Here is a 23,767-nt window from a genome sequence, read left to right as displayed (position 1 = left end):
TAATCTCTTTCAATTCTTCACATTTTCTTTTTATGAAAACACTTCATTTCATTATTAACTCTTAATGGATTATAAAAAGCATGAAAAAACTAGTGGAAAATTGCTTACAGTGAATCCTTTCATTCAATGTGGCTGAACAGTGAATATCACTCATCATATTAGATTTAACGGACTCGACTACTGTTTAAGATAAACTAGGATAACATTAAAATTTTACATTTCAACCTTTACATTAAGGTCACCTTCATGAATATAAACTACACACACACACACACACAACAATGTATGTTTAAAGATTTTTCACTTGTTATACTATAAATTAAAGACACCAAGAAATTCTATTCTTGGTTTAATCCTTTATCCAAGTATAAGCAAATGAAGTTTGCACATTAAATCATTTAATGACTGGACTATTTGTATATAGAGGCTAATGACTTCACATCAATTGCCTTAGTATCCCATAATGCAATGTGCATATCCTTACAGACATGTATAATGTTATGCATTATGGGAAGAGCCACTACCCAGACCAGTTGAAACCTTTGAGATCTCATCGGTGAGAGTGCTCTTTCAAAAAAGAGCCAGACCCAGAAGTGATATTGAGGTTGAAGTTGTTATGTCGCCACTTCGTGGCTTTTATTTTAATTTATACTTGTTTTTCCTTATTTAGATCTAATTTGCTTTTACCCTAATTACTCTCAAAATCTAGACTTAAATTTTGCCTTCAGTACACGATATAGAAAGACTATCTATATATTTGGCCAATTTCTAGATTAATCACGTGTATCAATTACTCAGACAAAGGGTTTACCCTTTTTCAGGGACAAATCCTTTGTAATTACTGTCTGAGATTGTCTCCCGATCAGATACTGGCAAATTTATTTGTTACGCTGCACCAGCCAATATCATAAGTTAGAAGGAATTCTTAACCAGGGAAACTCTCTCAGATACAGAGATCTCATCTAACACTTATTCTTAGTACCAAAATTCTCAATATCAACTATGTTTAATATCGCTTGCAATCGTGGCTTTTAAACATCTATTCTACTCTGCATAGGTTCCGTTTTTATGAGTGGTAATTTGAATTCATTCTCAGGCTAATGTCAGGTATACAAAACATAAAACACATTTATTGAGATCTTAAAGTTATACATTTACATTCATGCACTCAAATCAATTTTATGTCATTCTAAAGTAAAGAACTAGTCAAACCAACTAAAACACAAACGAATACAATCATAAGCTCCTTCTATTCTGTTCTCTTCTAAATTACGTTAGTTATTTACATAAAATACTTGTCACAAATCATCTATAAACTTTCTCTAACAAAATGCGTGGTGGAGTTAAGCCACTGCTATCATCGATAATCACTTAAGAGTTCTATACTACATTGTCTTTGCTCACTAACTATATAACATTTCTTCACTCTAAGTGGGAAAGGAATAAAAAAATTCTGTAGGTTTAACCAGCTCTTGGGAAGATTAACAGATCCGTCACTTAATTCACATTTTTGTCTTACACAGCCCGATCCTTCTCCCTTGAATTGGGGTCAGAACATCTCCGCTTGGCCTTTATCCACGTGGTTACTCGTAGAGGTCATCCTACTTGGCTTTACCAAACATCTGGCAATGTGCCCACATCTGTCTAGTTCTGATGCCGCATATTCTCGTCAGAGCTGCCGGTTCAGGAATTCCATCCAGAGGAGATAGCTAGTCAGGGTGCTGGAACTGCGGGTGCCAACATCTAATAACTCAGGGCGATCCGGAATCCATCAGATGGCGAGAGAGGGGCCCAACGTCCAACCATGTAAAAACACCCGGAAAGGATCAGGAGAACAAGACAAAAAACCCTCGAGAGAGGGGAGCAAACCCCCTTTTATTCTGCATCCTTGGCATCCTCTTTACTACCACGTTCTTCCGCACGGCACTCGTTTTCTTTGTCCACAAGATGACACGGTATACCGCGTCGCCTTGTGTAGCGTCTTCACAGGAAAACGAACTAGCACAGCTTTCCGTGTAAATGCTTATGCCTCAAGCCAAACGTTCACCTGGACATTTGGCTTGAGTCCGCCCCCAAAACTTTGGACTTTTGTTTACACTTTGATAAACATCTCATTTCACATAGAATAACCTTTTATAGTTACAATTTACAAATTGGAAATCTTTACTTAGATTTAATTAAACAAGTTTTCTTTTATAATTCTACATTTAAAGGTAGTTATAGCCCTATTTACAATCCTTTTGATAGCTGAAGTGCAAGTTTCTCCTTGTTGGTATGTTAGACTTGTTAAATCTTGAATGAATTAATTTTTTTTTAAATTCTCCCATTCAAGATCTAACAAAATAATGCAGGAGTCAAATTTCAGGCAACTGATGTAAAGTCATTAGCCTCTATATATAACTAGCCCAGTTGTGAAGTGACTTCACACACAAACTTTGTTTGCTTATACTTGGAGAAAAGATTAAACCAAGAATATAATTTCTTGGTATCTTTAATTTATACTTCTCTTCTTCTTTATAGCATTTTTATCCCACTTTGTGCAGGGTCTGCTATGATTATGCAACTACGGGAAACCCCAACTGACTTGTCATAGGATCTGACATTGGGGGGGGGGGGAATTTTTATGTCTGTAGATGTATGTTCATGGGGCCAGTTTGCTTGTTCTGGGAGATGGAAAACACAAGTTTCAGGGTGAAAAAAAATCCCATACCTCCATATGAGACCTACTAACTTACCTTTAGTCGAAAGATAGCAGATAAAGGTTGCTCAAGTCTTGGACATAAATCCAACCCAGGTCTTTCTAACCAAAGAGCTTCATCTATACCAACTGAGCTATGGAGGCTTGATCTTTAATTTATACTACAATGTATATTCATTGTCCTTCGTAAGCTAAGTAATGTCTGAAACTAGCCTGCACAGCTTGACCTCTTGTGGTAAAAAATATGTATAAAAATATAATTAAAATGATAAAAAATAATAATAATTTCAGAAAATTCCTATTTTTGTCATCTAGTTATAAAACTGCTATACAGGAAAAGCTTGCTTAACGTGAATTCGGTATATGCAATAATCAGTTAGCGTAATTGAGTGAAATGATACCATTTCCCGCTTCAGTTAAGGTGATTTTTTTATGTTATGCGAAATTTTACATTATGCAAAATTTTTTGTTGGCAATCTGCAGAGAATGGAAAAGCTTGAAGTCATTAAGGGACATGAAAGTAGTGCTAGTAATACAATGATTGTACGAGACCTGGAATACAGCGAGTCTACAGTTTGGACTATATTAAATAAGAGCAAAGAATACAAAGAACAAGGAAAAGTTGCTACTGCTTCTTTAAGCATGCAGATCACCCAAAATAGAAGTCATTTAATGATCAAGATTTGGTTATAATCCTCAATCACTCTGGATTGAGGATTATAACCAAAAAAGAACACCTCTTAGTACAGAGGATATTCAGACAAAAGTTCTCAATATTTTTACCTTATTGAAAGAGACCACATTTCAAGAGGAATGCAGAAGATTTACTGAGAGTTTAGGATGGTTTGACCGATTTAAAAAAATCGAGCTGGTCTGCATAACGTAAGAATAACTGGGGAATCTGCTAGTGCTGATAAAGATTCTGCAGCTAAAATTTCCTAAAGAATTGCAAAGCATAATTCAGGAGGGTGATTATGACAATCGGCAAATATTCAACATCGACGAAATCGGTCTCTCAAAAATTTTCCTAGATAAAACTGAAGCATTTCAATCAGGATATCAAGTATCTAAAGATTATCTTATGCTTTTATTAGGAGGCAATGCAGAAGGCAACTTTAAACTCAAGCCATGCAAAAATCCAAGATCTAACATTATTGAAGAAATCAGCACAACTGGAAAAGAACTTGGATTTAATGAACTGGATAATGAAGATGTGAGAAACTTGCTTGATTCTCATTCAGAACAGTTAAGCAACAATGATCTCCTTCAACTAGAAAAACAGCGTGTATATGAAGAAAAAGAAGAAGATAAGGAGTGTGAACGAGAAGAGAATGTTACAACTAAGAAGCTAACTGCAAAAGAACGTGAGCCAGTTTTCAATCACATTGAGTATGCTAATGAAATTTTGTTTGATGCTGATCCTGATATGAAATGAAGCTTCAAAAGTCTGCCAAATTCTTGATAAAGCGATTGGCTGCTATTGCAAATTGCATGACAAAATGAAAAAGTCAAGCACGATTCAAACATCTTTACTTAATTTTTTCGTAAAAAAGTAGCTTAATCAAATGTTTAGACATTAAATAAAAATTTAAGCACTTGATTTTTATTAATTTACTAACTGATGGATGAATTATAATTATTCCTATTGTTTACTGTATTTGCTTAACGCGATTTCACTTAGTGCACATTAGTTGATGGATTAATTAATCACGTTAAGTGAGGTTTTCCTGTAATCTGTCTTGCCACTTTATATTAATGCATTCATGTTAATTCTTTGCCCCTGACTGATACTTACATATTTTAGCAAAGAGCGCTTTTCTTTTTTCTTTTTTTAAATTTACAAATATCTTTGCAATCCTCTTGACCTTTCTTTATTGAAGTTACCTTCTTTTTTACTTTCAAAATGCCAATAGATGATGTGATTTTTATTTTTTTCATTTGCAGAGATTAGTGTTACTGTAGTTTGGTACTCTAGGCAATCAGAAGATGAGCATTGCTATCAGGTCATGTATGCATTGACCAAAATGCGGAAAGTTTGAGACCTCAAAATTTAGATTATGAGGACACAGTACAAGTATGTGGACTTCAGATTTTGGTTAACAGGAGAAAGAGGGGTGATATGACAGAGGTCTATAAACTTCTGAAAGGTATTATAGGATATCGTCTGATGAAAATTTTCATTATATGGAAGATTTGGGAAGAACAGGGGGGGGGGGGAATCCATGGAAGTTTGTTCACAGTTAAAAATGGTAAGAGCTAGATTTTTTTCTCACAGAGCATTTCTTTTAGGAAGGGGGGAGTGGATAGCATGGCAGCACTTTGAAATAAGTTGTTCTGAATTTGTGCTCCCTCATTTTATTTCTTTTAAATACAATTTCCTCGAAATTTCCACAGCAAACAAAATCATAGAAGTTGATCTGAAGGGGCTATATATTCCTAAGACAACCTGTAAGTATTTTAAGTGTTTCAAAGCAGTTTGTTATTTCTCTGTGTAATAATGGACATATGCAATCACATGTTATGCCTATTGCCCATGAAGCAAACATGTGGCAATAAAGCCCAAAGATGGAAGAAAGCTTTGGGCCTCACTAGCAAAGTTTACCAGCTCAGCAAATGTTTAGAAATCAAATGATGCTATGAAATGACTGAACTAGACTGAAAAAGTTACCTCATGTGATTTCTGTTGTTATTAGTCAAATCCTTGCTGTACAAAGATTGAGAAAATGCATACAAACTTCTTACCAACCTCATCCAGCCTTTCTTCAGTCACTGAACTGGAAAAGTGCATTGAAAGTCTACAGTGCTTTATCACTCCTGATGAGAATTCTCCTACAAAATTAAATCAACAGAAATCGAGCTCAAACTGATTCACAATCAACAACTTGACAAAAATGCATCCTCCAATGAAAACAAATAGCCATCATGGAAACCATCAAAATCAATAACCTTGTTTACAGATTTTACTGGTTTGTTAAGTTATATTGATGAGGTGTTCTCTATTTGGCCACATGGCTCAGACAAATTAGTACTCCTTTGACCGCAACAGCCAGCATCCTAGAATCCAATTCACTATAGAGGAAAATAATAACAGCTTGACTTTTCTAGATGCCCTAATAATGCATCTTCCTAATGGCACCCTTTCCTTTTCATTTTACAAAAAATCCACCCACACAGCTAGATACATATATACATACATAAACTCCTCCCCCCTCCAACAATATGGTGTTATCAAACCCTTGTCAAAAGAGCCTCTAATCTCTGTTCCGCCCTGGCTTCCCTTTCAGCTGAAGTCTCCTTTATCTGCCATAAATTGTGACCATTAGTCAAGACCTTCTTGTCCAATGGTTACAATTCCAAAAAAGATTAACAAATTGGTTGTTCGTCCAATCTCCTTACATCCCTCTCAAAATACAGACTACAGTAATGCTGTTACCATTCCTTATATCCAGGAAAGATCAAAAAATTGCTCATAACTTGAAAGAAACATAATCTCTCCAGTGCTTTTAAACCTCATCTGAAGTTGGCTGCCCTTATCTGCTCTCTGCATCCCTCTCTCTGTTCAAGGCATTTACAAGGTTCTTTGTTCTTGAAACTTCTTATTATGGTCAAACTGGATCTGCCAATGTCAGCCTAGAGGAATACAAGAAATACATCTGCTACTGTAACTATGGTCAGTCATTTAGCTAACCAAGCCTTCGATACCTTGAACAGAATGAAATGGAATAAAACTAGTGTGCTTCACTAGATTTCAAAAACCAACCTAATCTTAATAAATATGGTTTTGTTAAACTTCCCAAGATTTGGGAAACTAATTCTTAGACCTCTGCACAACAGCACTCATACCAGGTGCTCCTCTCATAAGCCTTTAGGCTTTTAGTTTAATTTTTTTCCCCACTTATTGTGTCAAGTGGTTTTGTGTCTGCTTTTATAATTTTAAGATTATATCTGTGATGATGTCTCTATAACTGAGATGAAATATAGGATACTATTAAACTTGTGTTTAATAGTCTCTCTCTGTGGTGTATTCATTCCATTAAACCAAATAATGAACCCAAATGCTCTCATCCTAACTTTCATTCAGAAACAGATGAAACAAAAAAATGATATCATTTCATCCCCATAAATTGTCAGATGCCACTTCTTTGGGTCCAGAAACAGACAAAAAAGATGGAATGCTTCCCATATCCAGTAAGAGTGACAAACTAACAAGCAGATCAGAATAACCAACAGATGTGAGCATATTCAAAGATAGTACTTCTTCCCATTGCATGTATAACCATGGCCAGGTCTTACCTGCATTCAGCAGGAACAAGGGTCATTGACTATGTCAATAAAGAGTGGAACACTGGCTATTAAAAAAAGGAATCATAGTGCAGAAATCAATCACTACTAATAGTCATTATGAAAACCTTTATCCAAGTGTAAGCAAACAAAGTTTGCCTACACTTCGATAAAGGATTAAACTAAGAATATAATTTCTTGGCATCTTTAATTTACTGCATAGGGAATGTGTGCAACCCATGAGGTTAAAAAACCAAAGCGCCTTCCAAATCCCACTTCAAAAATATGCATAGGCACAGTTCCAATAGTGTCTATTACCATCTTGTCTGTCAAGCCAACTTTTCCCCAACAGAAACTAAATTTTCAAACTTCTAAAGGCATTACTTATCAGCTTTCCTAATTAGGCACAGACTTTTTTTTTTTATTTTTCCTGAAAGGCAGAATTTGTGCATATATTTTCTCAGATATACAATACTAGAAAGTATTCAACTTCGGATCTTCTGATTTTGGCCTTTGGCTGAAACAAATCTCTCTCTCTGCCAAATTTATTTTCTGTCTTTAATGCTCTCCTAATGCCACCGACCATTCTGAACTTTTTGTCTTCTACTTTCTTAAATGTTTTTTTTTTGTCCAACTTTTCTAACAATATGAAGTTACCTTGCTTGTAGATTTTAATATTCACAACACTAACTGGCTTTGCTTTCCTCCTACAACAGCATAGGACTGGTAGAGATGCTTTTGTTATCACCAATGATTGTACGCAGATTGTTCACATGCCTACCTGAATGTCAGATAATCCCAACCACTCTTCAAACACCATAGATCACTTTCTCATTAGCAACCTGTCCAAGCATGCTGTGAATGTTGTATGTCCTCTAGGTACCACACCACAATCTACAGCTGATCCTTTTTCCATAGAGCAATACTCACATAGTTGCTCTCACGCAAAAGTTGTCTGGCATTATAAGAATGCCAAGTGGGAAGATGTTCATAACTTCTATGACTCATTCAATCAGTTGGATTCTTGTGTTCAGCCTCCCAATCAAAACATTTGCACTTAATGTATTACTGAAGTAAACTTATTGGTATGGAGATGTATATTCTCCATTCTGCTCTAAATTTTTATCCACCTATTTAAACTTCAGTTTTCCAAACAGCATGCAAGACTGTAAGAGCAGAACTGACATATATAATAGGCTTTCATTCCAATCTCAATCTTCATTCACTTCTTAAATCAAAACCCTAAACAGAGATGCAAGGAAACTATCAACACATCCAAACTGATTTTGAAAAAATCAAAAGCAGAAACCTTGCATCAGGTCCAAATGGTAATCACGAATTCTGGTCTCTTGCCAAAGCAACTGGCTGTAATTTTTCCAGCACTGCTCCCATCCCTGTTGCACCTGATGTATCATTACCAACAGAAAACGCCAATCTTCTAGCTTTACTTTCTTCAAATGTATGCATGGTTGATCTTGGTAGACGTCTTCCCCATCCCCACACATACACACAACTATTCCAATACTCAATGCCTCAAATGATCTTTTGCCACAAAGAGATTAGAAGAACCATCCCCAAACAAGAAGTTTGGAGATGGTTCTTCTAATCAAGAGTTCAGAGTCAACTCTTGTTCCATGTTGCATTTTTATGCTCTCTTATTCTACTGGTATCTATCCTACAGCTTGAAAATTGGCCTACATACAATCCATTCCTTAAAATGATGACAAATCATCATCATCAAACTACCACCCAATTTCTCACACCCTCAATCCTCTCTAAACTGATGGAGAGAACCATCAGCATTCAACTCCTGTGAATTATGCTACTACTGATTAACAGGAGATCTGCTTACTTAAGTCACCTCTCTCTAAACAAATACCATGGAAATACCAAATCTCAAATGGTTACTACTGATATCTCCAATGCTTTTAAATGGATCTAGCACAAGGTCTATTACATGGGCTTCCATCATTTGATCTGTCCAATGACCTACAACTAAGTTGTCAGCAGCTTTCTGACTGGATACAAACTGGTGGAGAGTTCCTTATCTTCTAATTATGCAATTAATGCTGGAGTTTTGCAAGGCCCTATTCACTCACCCTCTTTCTTCAATATATCAATGACCTACTCTAGCTGACTACCATTTGTCTCCAGTCTGCCAAATTCAGCCTGCTTTTCCCTGACAGAAACTGAAATTTCAATCTCCTCAAATACTACTCATCTCAGCTTTTCTAATTACACGCACATTAACTTTTTTTGTCTCGAAGGTAGCATTTGTGCATATATTTGTTAATGATAACACACTGCACTCCTCATTTGACAAACCCTACACTACCTTCTTCTTCTTCCCTTCACGTATTAGGCCTTGTGGCCTGTTACGGGGCTATACTTAGCCCCTTCTAAGCCGTACCCGTCCCGAGGATAAGGTGGCTAGCCCTATGCCTCCCGGTGTGTCCTATGTTTGTAGATGTGTGTTCGTGGGGCCGGTTTGCCTGCTTGCAGGAGGAAAAACCCCAGACAAACTGGAGAGAAAAACCCTGCAGTCCGCACCAAGACCGGCTAACTTGGCTATGTCTGAGAAAGACCCTTAAGCTCCTCACACTGGCGACAGAAATCAAACCCAGGAATCTCCTCCCCCCCCCCTCCCCCCCAGGCATATGGTTGTGAAGTACATAGCCACTCGGTTAAACACGGACACCCTACACCACACAAATCAAAACCTACAGAGATCAACTTCTACTACCCTAAACTCTCATCTCCACAGAATTCTTCAATGGGGATTGGGCAACCTTGTCAGTTTCAATTTTCAATGCAAAAAAAACACAGTTCTATCCCCACAAAAAAGAACCCTTTCCTTTCATCTTACTTTTGACAACACTTCAAATCTCTATATAAGATGAGATTTTTCTCTTTTTAGGATTGCTCTAACATCAAGACTCTCTTGACATATGCACATTAAAACTACTGCCATCTCAGTATCCAAAATTAGGACTTTCTCATTCACTTAAGATGAATAAATTTACCTCCAATGCTATTAACCCTATAAAAATCACAAACCTGCCCAAACATTGAATGTTGCTCTTACATTTGGGATAATAGCCCTGACTACTCTTGTTCCGTGTTGCATTTTTATGCTCTTTTATTCCACTGGTATCTATCCTACAGCTTGTAAATTGATTATATATACAATCCATTCCTTAAAATGATGACAAATCCATCAAACTACCACCCAATTTCTCTCACCTCAATCCTCTCTAAACTGATAGAGATTATCTGGAGGAGAGCCAAACAGCTCTCCTCCATATAGCATTAAGAATTTTTAAGAAGGTTTGAATAACCCACCCAAAATAGTACATACTGTTAACATTTTGGGTGGGATCCATATAAAGTTAGCAGGTCAGTGGGTGAAAAATAGCATCTTGAGTTCTATCAAAAAATATAATAATTATAATGAGTTGCAAAACTGCAACATGTTTATGTACATTCATATTAATTTGCAGATATACAGAATGATCATATGACAGTATAAATCAGACTTATTTTCTTATCAATTTGTATTTATAGGTATAGACTGCAATTAAAAAATATGTTAGTATTTGTTTCTGATCCCAACAGTTGCACAGGAAGCCAATAGAAATTACTAATTTCAATAAACAAATCTCAAAATAAAATAATAATGCCACACAAACACCCTATTTACCTACTGCTTCCTTAATTCTTTCTCTCAGAAATTTGTGATTGTTATGCAAATCTACAAAGCGCCTGACATCAAAGGGTAGCAGATAGGCTTTAGGTTCACCACTGATAATCCACTCAGCAAGCTCTTTTCCTAATCCACCAGCAGACTGCACTGCATTTCCATTCATTCCTACAGCTACAAATAAGTTGGCAACCTGGTCATATAAATCATTTCAAACATAAAACACAAAAATGAAGATATTTTAAAATATCTACATGCTATTAACACTATACATTTACAGTAATCTACAGTTTATCTGACCTCAGAAACAGCAATCCTTCAAAGATTTGAACCTTAGGTCAACTGACCTGTGAAATTGCACTTTCCATGATACACAGTGTTCCTATGTAGTCAGCCAAATTTAACTGTATTTTTGTTTTTTCTCTTAACACTAAATATAACTCTTTAAAGACATGTAAAAGTATGATGAACTTCAAATATAACATTTTATGGATAATATAATAAGAAAAAATCAAAATATTGTATCATAACATTGTAATAATGTAACAACATTATAATATTGTATCATAAAATCATAATAAAAACAAAAATAGGCACAATAGCCATAAAAATTAATAATATCGTTGGTTTAAAAGAAGTATAGCACGTTAAATGAATTCATCACTTTTTCTTTAGAATGACATCCTAATGGATGCAATCCTGATATATATATATATATATATGGTCTCTTTTGCATTTACTGAACTATGGCCATATTGATGTTATTATTATTATTATTCGGGCCTCCATGGAGTCAAAAGATTCATCGTGGGAGGTCCTTCCTAAGAAACACAAAGTCTATCAAGACTCATTGAGGGGAGGTCCCCCTAAGAAACACAAAGTCTATCATACCACTCCTTAAACTCATTGACCGTTCTCGCTCTCACCACTCCATCAGGCAATGCATTCCATGGTTCAACCACCCTCCATGCAAAGAAACCACTCCTCACCCTCTTGCAAAGTTTATTATTATTATTATTTAGTTTATTATTATTATTATTTTCATCAATTTACTATTTCACTCTCAGGTTTCCTATTAGTTGGCTAAGAAATACTGATGTTTATCTGACTTCCTAAATTTATCAAGAACAAAGAATATATATATGTGTGTGTGTGTGTTAAAGATACCAAGAAATTTTATATATGTGGTTTAAATCCATTTCCCAAGTAAGCAAAACAAAGTTCTGCATGTAAGATATATATTTCATGTCTGAGCTTCTTGTATATAGAGGCTAATGACTTCATATCACTTGCCTTAGTGTGCATCCCATAATGCAAAGCACACACCCCTTTTTCGGGAATGTATAATGCAATGCATAATGGGAAGAGCCACTACCCAGACCAGTTTTGACCTTTATTGAGGCCTTGTGAGTGGGAGCCAGACCCAGGAGAGATACCAACACGCCCAAAAGGGTGCTTTGCATTATGGGATGCATACTAAGACAAGTGATATGAAGTCATTGGCCTCTATATACAAGTAGCTCAAATGTGAAATATATATTTCACACGCAAAACTGTGTTTTGCTTACTTGGGAAATGGATTAAAACCAAGTATATAAAATTTCTTGGTATCTTTAACATATAATAAACCCAAGATAAAAAACTTTCTACATATATTTATTTATTTATTTATTTGCCATTTATGCACTGTGCTACATCAAGAAATTTCATAGTGGTGCATACTTTGCTTGATGTATGTTAAAAATCTGGCTATTTGTTATTCCTTTCTAAATTGAGTTCATTAATTTCAGTAATGCAAAACTGAGGCATCAATGCTTACTGCTGATTTCTGTCATTTGTATACTGAAGAACTGAAAATATATATTTTTTGTTTCTTCATTCCCGTTAACTGTCTACAAAAAATTTGTATTTATAATTATTTTGTAAATGCACAGGCTGTATATTTTTAAAATGCTTGGAAGCAAAGCATTTTTTCCAGAATGACTTACTCATCATTTGGTGCCAGAAGTAAGCGCACATGTGGAGAATAATTAACTTTTGGTTTCAGAATCATTTTGCTAGAATGTACATAGTGCTAAGTAACTGATGTTAAGAAGTCATATGTATTTTGCTCTATGTAAGTAATTCATTTCCTGGCCACTTTTTTATTATTATTATTGTACAGGCACCTCCATGGAGCCCAAAGACTCAATGAGGGAGACCCAAATTATCCACACAATCTATCATACTCTCATTGAATCCATTAACAGACAAAGTGCTAACAACTGACTTGCAACCCATTCCATAAATTCACAACTCTCCAAGCAAAAAATCTAGTCTTCATGCCCTTACCAACTAACCACACTTTTACTCATTTTTGAACTACAACCACCCTTGTAGGAATAAACAATGTCAAGCAGGCGATAAAAAGTTTATTCCCATGTTGGTGGCCATGGGCTATAATGTAGTTTGTTTTCTAGGTTTATGATAGCAGTTTACTTACTAATATGACCAATTTTACAAATGTTTAGAGCTAGAAGGCGAAGACTACATGTCTCCTGCATGCTATGATAGAGGCGAACTGAGGAGGAGGGTGTTGGTAGCTAATGAATCAATATGTAGGTTGTGCAAAAGGAACGATGTGGGATCTGTGGTCTTATAAATTTATTAATAATAAATTTTCTTGACTTTGCTGAAGTGCAAAGTCAAGAAAATGTAAGCAATTAGGGTGAAAGCAGGTGAGTTTGTGTGAAGGCACCCATGAGGCAAGTGAGTGTGAGAATGACCAAGTGCAAAATCTAGTCTCTCGAGCAAAAATAATGAATAGGGTAGTCAGTTCAGGAAGTGAAGGTGGGTGGAAGCCTAAAGTAATGCTGCAGTTTCTATATACTAATGATATACTATAAAGTTCCTCTTCTCAGTGATAATTTTGATAAAATATCATGTCACTGGTATCTTTCTGACACCTGTACCAATTACAGCATTCCTACTTCTACATATCGATACACCTCAGGCCTTGATGGGAAAAAATGTTTCTATTATAACACTAGAAGTTTCTCTGGATATTATGTAGCATATAACACAAGTTAACGAAAAAATTTAGGAAGGATAAACATTGATCTGTTTGCCAAGCAACTTTTGTTTGTAGTTACTTAGCTTAACAGGCATACATGCACACAGTTAAACTGTGCACTACATAATCAACAAACATAATTATTGTTAAACCAGCACCGTAAAGTTTTCCAATGAAGTTGAATAAATTGTAGATTATTATATATTCACAAAATGAAAGAAGTGTGCTCTAATTATAAATAATTTACTATTTAGAGATTACATTATGAGTGGCTTAATCATTAATATTAGTTAATGCCCAAGTAATTTTTGGTCATTCAAAATTAATAAGAATATTTTAAGCAAAATATATGCAGAATACAATAGATTTTTCTCTCACATTCTTTTATTTAGTGGAATTTTCTGAATTCTGATTACCCTCATGTGGTACTTTATACTATACAGTTCTATCATAAAATTTTATTACATATTCCTTACAAACACTATACATATGCCTTTCTTTTTTGCATTTTTATTTAGTTTTCCCCCTTTTCTGCAAGATTTCTTTATGTTGAGTCCATACATGTAAGATTGGTTAATCAACCTATAATACATTAGTACCATGTATGGGTTGCGAAAAAACAAATTTGTTTACATTTTTGATTTAAAAGCCTGTTATATTGTATTCCTTGACTGACTTGCACCTCTGATCTTTCCTGGCACAACCATATTTCAACTATAGCTTCTGCATCCACCAAAAAAAAAATTGGTATACTTTTTCACACAAGACACTACTTCACATCTACTAACTCTATACAAAACCCAAATCCACCCAGCCACGGAATATTCCTCCCATATTTGGGGTGGTGCACCAAAATCCTCTCTAAGATTGCTCAATTTTATCCAGAAGAGGGCAATCTGATTAATTAATGATCCCTCTCTCACAGATCCACTTCGACCATAGATGTTCAGTTTCTGCCTTGCACCTCTTCTACAGATACTTTCATGGACAATGCTCTGCTGAATTGGCCACTGTTATTCCTCCACTCTCCTCCAAAATCATTAAAACAAAAGCCACTGCTAACCAATAGCCCATCTTAAAACTCAACAAACCAACTTCCCTGCCTCCTCTTTTATTCCACATACTTATCTGCTTGCTGAGACCTGTGGAACAGTCTCCCCCCCCCACACACACACACTGCCTTCCCCAAAGATTACAACTCTCAGCTGTTCAAGCAAAATATGAACAGACTCCTCCTCCTTTTTTCTATTCCTCTTGCCCCACACATGGCACTAGTGTGCTATAGGTCTTGTGGACTTTATCTGGTCTGCATATGAAAAAAAAAAGGAAAAAAATTCCTTGGGAAACACACAGAGGGAAGACTGTTCCACAACACAGAAGCAGTAGCAATATAGGAAGAGGAAAAGAAACATTCTGTATGTTTCTTTTCCTCCTGCTGCTACACGTGTTCCAGACTTGGTACTAAGTGGGGGAATTATCAATTCCCAGATGAATTGATAATGATTTTATCATTATTTTGACAGATGAATTGACAGATGAACATATGCCATAGAAATATTTATATAATACACATAATGCAGAAACCAAATGCCTGTGAGAAAGTGGGAGGAGTGAGTTATTAATCAATCTAATTGCTCTGTATTGAGGTAAGTATTTTAAGGGAGCTCTTAGGGTCCCACTCCAAATGTGAAAGCAGCATTCAAGAGCTGGATGGATTTGTAATTCATATAAGGTTAAAAGCTATTCAGAGGTGAAGTAACATCTTGAGTGAAAGAAAAATCCTAGTTTTTTAGAAGATGAAGATGTAATGGTTATGATGTGTTTATGCCAGGAGAGGTTTGATGTCAGGGTGATTCCAAGAAGAGAAATCTCATCTTTTCTGGATATTTGAGTGTTGTCCAAAATAATATGCAAAGAAAATGGTTATTTTTTGTGAGAAATAAAACAGAACTGGGTTTTACTAACATTGAAATTGACGTGGTTATCTGAACTCCATTGGATGGCTTGGAGATCAGAATTGAGAGTAGTAGTGGTTGATGTTCTGTAGGTTGAGGTGAGTTGTGTAGAGTAAGGTTTATCAAATGAAAGGGAGGAGTGCAATATGCTGTCATTCACAAAACTGTGTATAAGTCGTCTGAAGTAGGTCATTGATATATAGAAGGAAGAGGGCTAGTGAGAGAATAGAACCTTGTGGAACTTCAGCATTAGTTGAATGGTGAGAGGATAAGAAACCATTCACTATAACACACAGTGTGCATCCAGACAGAAAGCTGGCAATCCAACTGCAGAAGTCCTGAAACACCAAATGATGGAAATTTGCTTAGTAAGCCTTTGTGCAAGACCCAGTCAAAAGCTCTGGCAATATCAACCACTTGAGATTCACCAAACTTCTACATGGCATTTGTCCAGAGATGGGTGATATATGTGAGTAGATCTCCTGTTGATCAGCAGTGACAGAATCCATACTGGTGGATGTTTATTAGTTGGGTGCCATTGAGGTAGTGTAGGAGCTGGGAATTGATGGTTCTCTCCATTACTTTAGGTAGGACTGAGGTGAGTGATATAGGGGGTGATATAATGATATTTGAAGGCAGTGATTTGTCACCCTTTTTGGGAATGGGAATTCTTACACTCAGTGATATGATTCTACATTACCACATCAGAAGTTAGAGTGCATTCAAAAAACTTTAAGCTTAGTAACATAAAAGTTTTTTTGTTTTTTTTTATCAGATCCAAGCATTAAACCTAAAGACCATTAGTGTGGGCAAACCATGAAGAAACTCATAAAGCACAACAAATATATACAATGTTTAACACAGATTCTAAACAAGATATTCAATAAATGCACCTACAGTTGTTTCAAACTGGAGTGCGCTACATATGTGTTGCATATAGTTCATTCTACCCCCCCCCCCTCCCCATGTAATAGCAATCCCATATATGAGAGATTATATGAACTACATGTTATGGGATAAAAGTTGAAAAGAGAAAGGAGTAAGTTTTTTTTAACATCTAGAGACTGTAACCTTTGAGAAAATAGGTGAGGAAGGCTCGTTCTAGAAAATAAGACATGGAATCACAATGGAGAAGGAGAATAAACAGGTTTGTTGGATACTGTTTGTTCTTACAGACTTGGGGGAAAGTAGAAGAATGAAAATACTAGGTTCAGCAGAATAACAGCAAAGAAATAAATTATGTTAGACAAGAAACGATATCCTACACGTATTCTGGGTAATTCTTTTCTCAAGCATGAGCAAACTGTTTGCTCATGCTTGAGTAAAGGGCAACATGACTTCACAACTAGGCTACCTGTATATGGGGAGAGAGAGAAAGATGAGTTTACATCAAATTGCCCCAGTATCCGATAATACACAGCACACCTCCTTTCAGACATGTATACTGCTATGCATTATGGGAAGGATCACTACCCAGACCAGTTTTAACCTTTACTAAGGTTTTATCTTAGTTCTAAATCAATGCACAAGCCATATTTTCCATATGCAAGTAGAAAAATGGTGTATCACTACATTATTAAAATACTCTGGAGTAGAGGCAGTTGTAAAAAAAATTTTTTTTTACTTGGTTACAAAGTGAACTATACTTGAAAAGCAATTATATTCTTGTTTTAATCCTTTCTCCAAATGTGAACAAAGTTTGCACATGAAGTACTTTCGCTACTAGTAGAGAAGGTACTTCACATGGGGAATGCTTGTATATATATCTAACACAAAGTATTTTAATAATATGGTGATAACATTCTGTTACTGGTCTCAGTAGTGATCATTCCCATAATGCTTATATATCTAAAGGAAGTATGGTGCATTACGGGATACTAGCAGAATTCTGATGTAAAGTCCTCTCTGTCTCTCTCTCTCTCTCCCCCATTTACAATTAGCCTAGTCATGAAGATGACTTGATGTGCAAATAAAGTTTGCACACACACACTTTGGTAAATGACTAAAACAAGGATATAATTTCTTATCTTATATAATTTAGCAAGAATTTAGCACTTATCAAGAATGATGACGTCATGACAGTTGATGAATCATGGGACAAATTAAATCTGTCTTCACAGAGAAATGTGCCAATACTTTTGTGTCCTGATAGAGCAGTAAAAAAGAAAGATTGAATAACTGATGAAATTCTTTCTCTCATGGATCAATGCAGATCTTATAAAAATCATAATCCAACAAAATATAAAGAAGTTCAGAAAATTATTAAAGACAAGATCAAGGAAGCAAAACAAATCTGGATGAATGAAAAATGTAAAGAAATAGAATTTCTACAGGAAAAGCATGACATTTTTAATCTACACAAAAAGCTGAAAGAGACCTCAGATATATTTAAGAAAAAAACAACTATGTATCCTTCAAAACAAAAAATAAGAAATAATATCCAAAAAGAATGATAAAATTCAAGAATGGATGAAATATGTAGAAGAACTCTACTGATAACAGAGAAAACCCAGAAAATACTTATGAACAGATGGAAGGCATAAGCATATTAAGATGAGAGGTAGGATATGTGCTGAACTCAGCTAAAAATGGTAAATCATTAGGCCCTGATAGAATACCAGCAAGAATAGTAAAGTTATTAGAAGGTGACAACATTACTATATTAGTAAAGCTATTTAATAAGATCTACAATACAGGCATAATCCCTCAAGACCTGGTTGCAGTCGGGTTATTTGCTTTTTTAGTTTACCTAAAAAAGTAAATAACCAAAGCTTTTAATGACTACAGAATAATAAGTCTAATGAGTCATGTTCTCAAACTGTTTCTGAAAATAATTCAAAAAAAAAATATACAGAAAATGTGAAGACATGATCAGTGATATCCAATTCGGCTTTAGAAGCGGTTTGGGAATAGAGAGAGGCTCTTTTCTGTTTTCAAATCTTATTCCAAAAATGTAGTGACCAAAACATGGAAGTATTCATTTGCTTAATCGACTCTCTGAGAAAGCTTTGTCAAAGTCAAACACACTAAAATGATTGAATTATTAAAAAAGAATTGGATTAGATGGTAAAGACATTAGGATCATTGAAAACATATTGGAACCAAAGGCATCTGTTCAAGTTGATGACATCATTACAGACTCCATTAACATCAAAAGAGGAGTAAGGCAATGATGCATGCTTTTGCCTCTCCTTTTCAACATACTCAGAAGCCATATTTCAAAAAACCTTAAAAGGAAGAGAAGAAGAGATTAATGTAAATAGTGAAATCATCAATAACATCTGATATGCTGATGACAGCTCTCCTGGCTGACAATATTTAGGGTCTACAAAATCTCCTCGAACTAGTGAATGAAGAGGGTGAAAAAATGGAATTAAGAATAAATATCACCAAAATGAAATTCACGGTGTCATAAACAAGAAACCAATTCTTAATTCAGCACTTTCTTTAAATGGTAAACAAATAGAAAGAGTGACAAAATTTAAATATCTTGGATGCTAGTTAAATGAAGAATCTAATCCAGAAATAGAAATAAAAGTCAGAATTGAAATGGTAAGAAAAAGTTTTCTCCTCATGAAATCAACACTGTGTAACTGCAATTTAAATTTAGAGCTTAGAGCAGTGATTTTCAACCGGTGTGCCGCAGCACATTGGTGAGCCGCGAGAGGTCTTCAGGTGTACCGTGAGATTTATGAAAACAAATTAATTGAAAGAAATAATGTCATAATTTGCACATTTATTTATTAGTATCTGGTCTTCCCTCTTCTTGTGTGTGTAAACCAATCAAAATTATGCCAATTTTTTGCCAGATCATCAAAAAAATTAAAAGAATATATTTTTAGTGTGCAAGTTTTCAAGTTTTCAAGGAAAAGAAGGAATAGCCAAAATACTATGGCTACTCCTTCTTTTCCTTGATTGTCATTGTCTGAATAGAACATTTTGTATTTATTGCCCAGAAAGATCTCACCAGTTTATGTCTTTTTTGTTTCAGTCACCCCCTATTATGTTGATCTGGTACTTATCTAATTCCTCAGCTAGCTCCATTTCTTTGCCATTCAGGCTTCTTATGTTGATAGTACCGATCTTTAACTCTGGTGATGTTGAGTTGGGGTGTGTTTTCAGATTTGTTCCAGTAGCTGACGTTTTGCTGTTCACCCTGGTTCCCTGGCAAAAACAATGGGCACCTTGTTTAACCAGGCGACGCCCCAGCCGGCATGAAATTTTGTCATGTTGTACCATCATTTTGTACTTTGGTTAAACCAATAGGAATACAATTTGGTTGGCTAAATTCCAAATTGCCAGTCCATCCTCGTTCATTCACTATCCATGTAGATACCTAACAGGGTGCACCATGAGAAGGTGAGGAGTGGACATTAGGTCAGAAGCCCTGGTCGGTTCTCTGCATTCCTTTAAAGGCTATGTGAAGGTCTCCTCTCAGTTATACAGCTTTGACCCTTAAGCACCCCCTTGGCACTCAAAGAAAAGAAGTATAATTTACTTTGTAACCAAGCAAATAAACTTTCTACATCCATGGAATACTTGGATGAAAAGACATAAGGTCTACATTCACAGCAGTGCTTCATAGAATAAACACCACCACCAGAAGAACAAAATAAATAATTTATTGAGTTACAAAGTTTTCACTGGATTTTCAAATGGCATGTAAAGAGCACAAATTACAACTGTAGTAAAATACAGAGCACTCAGCAAAAACAATTAATTTGTAACTGGAAATGAACTGATGTTATAAAATAGGGGCAAGATAAAATGAAGTTAGTCAGAGTGGTCAGACAAAAAAAATGTGGTCTTAGATTGATGACCCAAATCTTTGTAATAATTCTAAAAATTGTCTCTCAGACAAGTAGTGACTTTTACATAGCACACTTGTCCTTTAATTTTATCCTGTGTGAAAGGGATATCCAGGGCATGATTAGAGAGACTTATACACTTGGATGTGCAAGGAGATTAGGGTGATTCTTTAGAAAACAGATAATGCCAGCTGGATGTGTAGTTTGAAAGTTTATATTTATGATGAACTTTAGATATCTTTGCAGATTTATCCCAGATGTAAGAATATGAGTCTGTTGTAACCTTGTGTGTCAAGTATGGGAGAAATTAGAGGCTACAGCTTGCCTTAACAACAATGCTCAGGCAAGCTGCAACTCAGAAACTCATACCATGCTATCAGTGGGAAAATGTGTATCAAGAAAACACTTTCCTATCCTGTCAACAACAGCTTACAGTTTGTACTTGACAAAATTAGTCTATCAGAATCACTGGACTCACGGTGCCAGGTCAAACGAGTGACCTTTTCCACTCATCAAATGTCCTATGCCAGTGTTTCAGTCTGCTGTATCTATAGCTGCTTGTTAACTGAAAGAAGTTGAACTTGTGAAATCATCTGCTGCTACAACCTTTATATGACAGGATCTGCCATATTATTCCAACATGCTCCTTTGCTGAATATTATTGTACTGTGCTATCATTTGATTGTGACCAGCTGTCAAACTGCATGATCCCAGTAATCCCTCTCTTGGTCTCTTATATCAACAAGCTCTTACCACAGGACTGCCATGTTTGATTTCTTCTGATTAGTGAAACATCCCAGTATAATCCAGATGCTATAGTGTCTGAACATCCTCACAAGATGACGGTTTCTGTGACACTGTCTAGCACTGACTATCACGTAATGCACAAAGTCACTTAGGTCCTACTACTGGTTCATTATTCTTTTAAGCTACACATATCTCCCTAACCATTTCCTTGCTTTATATATGCCTCTGACAAAGTAGTGAAATCCACAGATAATGAGGATATACATTTCCCAGGAAGGCTTCTTTAACATGACAACTTTTTATAAACTTTAACACAACAAACTTTTTATCAAACCCCTAACTTGGATAGCTAAGATCAAGCATTCAAACCGTTACATCAGAATATGGAGAGAAGTCACCCTACCCTATCGGGCCAAAAATATCTAATCTAAGATATTTGCTTAAGATCAGCAAAGTGTTATAGTCATGGACAAAACATTGAAATGTTTATGAAATCAAGTGCCTCTACCATATCCTCTATTTTGGTAACAAGTCACTCATTTGAAATGAGATCAAAGGAATACTAATGTGGCATTAAACATAACAAATGGGAGAAGTCAGAGTTAGCAACACATGTACTGATCAGACCAACGGAAAGGGAACTCAACCATTATGTTTTTTTTTTTTTTTTTACTGCAACTGAAAATATGAACATCTTTTCAAGAAAGGCACAGTATGAGAGACATGAGATAGCTCTTGAAACAATAAAAAATTGATTAAGACCACCAGTGTGAGAAGTATGTGCACATGCATATTTCTTTCAGAAAGTTTTTTTTTTCCTGATTATGTCAATCATGGCATAACTATGAAAATGCAGAGATATAAGTTTGTATTAAGTTAATAAGGCATACTTTGCAATATTTCATGAAGATCGTATAAAATAAATTTTATATAGGAATATCTCTACAGTAAACATAAATATGCCGCTAAAAATACAAACTGTATTTTTTGTATATACTTGATCAATACAATAATCCCTAATATTAGCTTTTAAACTGTAACATATTCAAAAACATATACAGTAATCTACCATTTATCCAACCTTGAAAACAATAACTCTTCAATTAGCTGATGTCAAGCAACTTCTGGTAGAGCACCATGTAATTATATTTCAATTATCTGATCCTTAAATTATCAGAGCTCACAATTCTGATAACTGAAGGGTTGAATAAACAGTAGTTTACTGTATGTGTGTGTCTAATAGTATAGTTCATACGGTCTTTTAAGTCTTTTAAATCTGACAAAATACTCTAGGTATTTCTGATCTTGTTTAAGGAGTGCCCAGGTTTCTGAGCACTCCTTAAACTGAGAGGTATGAAATGCCTCTCAGTTGTACTTTGTGAAACAAATCATGTAAAATGAAATGCTTCATATTATCATAAAATATATTCTAACAAATTAGCTGATAATGGTAAAATGGAAAATAGTAAAAGTAATTCACATAAAAAAATAATAATTAAAAAAAAAAAAGATAAACTGTTTATCATTAAATTACATACTTCAGCTGTTTCTCCTAGAATCCACTGGCAGTCAGGAGTAAATGTATCAGGACCATTAATAAAATCCTTCACTTCTAAAGTATTTAAAATGGGCATCCGATGTTTAGCTTCATCATATAAAGGCACTACAAACAAATAAATGTAATAAAAAAAAATTTAGAATACAAGTGATTCTCCCCACAGCAAACTCACAGTGACAAAAAGTTTCTTATAGTAAATACTTAGTCACAGTGGATTTCTTTTAGCATAAGATTGTACGTAGGTTTCTAAATTCTTGATAGTTTTTAATCTTTGGGAATTAGAAATGGAAGTTCCCCCAAGAATCCCTAAAACATTTATTTTATTGATTTAACATTTGAGAGAAGTACGAAGGTAGTCTGAAAAGTTCTTGGTCTCGACCATAGATAGCAACACTATTGGCACGATTTTTTTTTCTAAGTTGGTACATCTATTATAGGCATCCATGTGAAATTGCAATTTATTCTATCGAGTAGTTTGTTTTATACAGCTGTCTGAAGCAAAAGTGTTGTCTGTATCCCTTGCAATGGATAAAACTGAGTATCGCGCAGTCATAAAATTCTTTGTAAAAGAAGGTTTAATGCCAAAAGAAATTCATTCAAAGTGCATCAAAGTTTATGGGCACTCTTCTCCTTTGTTTTTGACAATTAAGAATGGGCTGCCAAGTTTTCTCGGCAGAGAAAACTCGGAAGAAAAATCAAATGATTCACGTAAAGGATATCCAAAAAGTGTAACACCACTAGAAATCATTGATCAAGTGCACGATATGGTATTGGATGACTGCCAAGTCAAAGTGCGTGAAATTGCTGAGACTACAGGCATTTCAAAAGAATGTGTAGGATATATTTTGCATGAAGAATTGCAAATGAAAAAGCTTTGTGCAAGATGGGTGTGTGCGCTTGCTCACAGCATATCAAAAACGCACTCGTATGAAAATCTCTGAACAGTGCTTGGAGTGTTTTAACATGAA

The 23,767-nt window shown here is 35.3% G+C and overlaps 1 protein-coding gene across 5 annotated transcripts in view; it reads right to left on the bottom strand.

The window, feature by feature from the left end:
• LOC150103490 (pyruvate dehydrogenase phosphatase regulatory subunit, mitochondrial-like) overlaps positions 1 to 23,767 on the bottom strand; it is a 184,204-nt gene that overhangs the window by 75,137 nt on the left and 85,300 nt on the right. For all 5 annotated transcript variants that reach the window (XM_090397506.1, XM_090397508.1, XM_090397509.1 and 2 more), the window contains exons 10-11: positions 22,780 to 22,904; positions 10,680 to 10,872 (exon numbers count right to left, since the gene is read on the bottom strand). In XM_090397506.1, the coding sequence (XP_090253632.1) occupies positions 10,680 to 10,872; positions 22,780 to 22,904 (318 nt within the window). The remainder of the gene's footprint in view (positions 1 to 10,679; positions 10,873 to 22,779; positions 22,905 to 23,767) is intronic.

This window comes from Typopeltis vanoorti, chromosome 9 (assembly GCF_054136105.1).
Source record: "Typopeltis vanoorti isolate ZY-2024b chromosome 9, IOZ_Tvanoo_1.0, whole genome shotgun sequence".
Classification (NCBI taxonomy): domain Eukaryota; kingdom Metazoa; phylum Arthropoda; class Arachnida; order Uropygi; family Thelyphonidae; genus Typopeltis; species Typopeltis vanoorti.
This window is presented reverse-complemented; position numbering and strand designations above follow the sequence as displayed.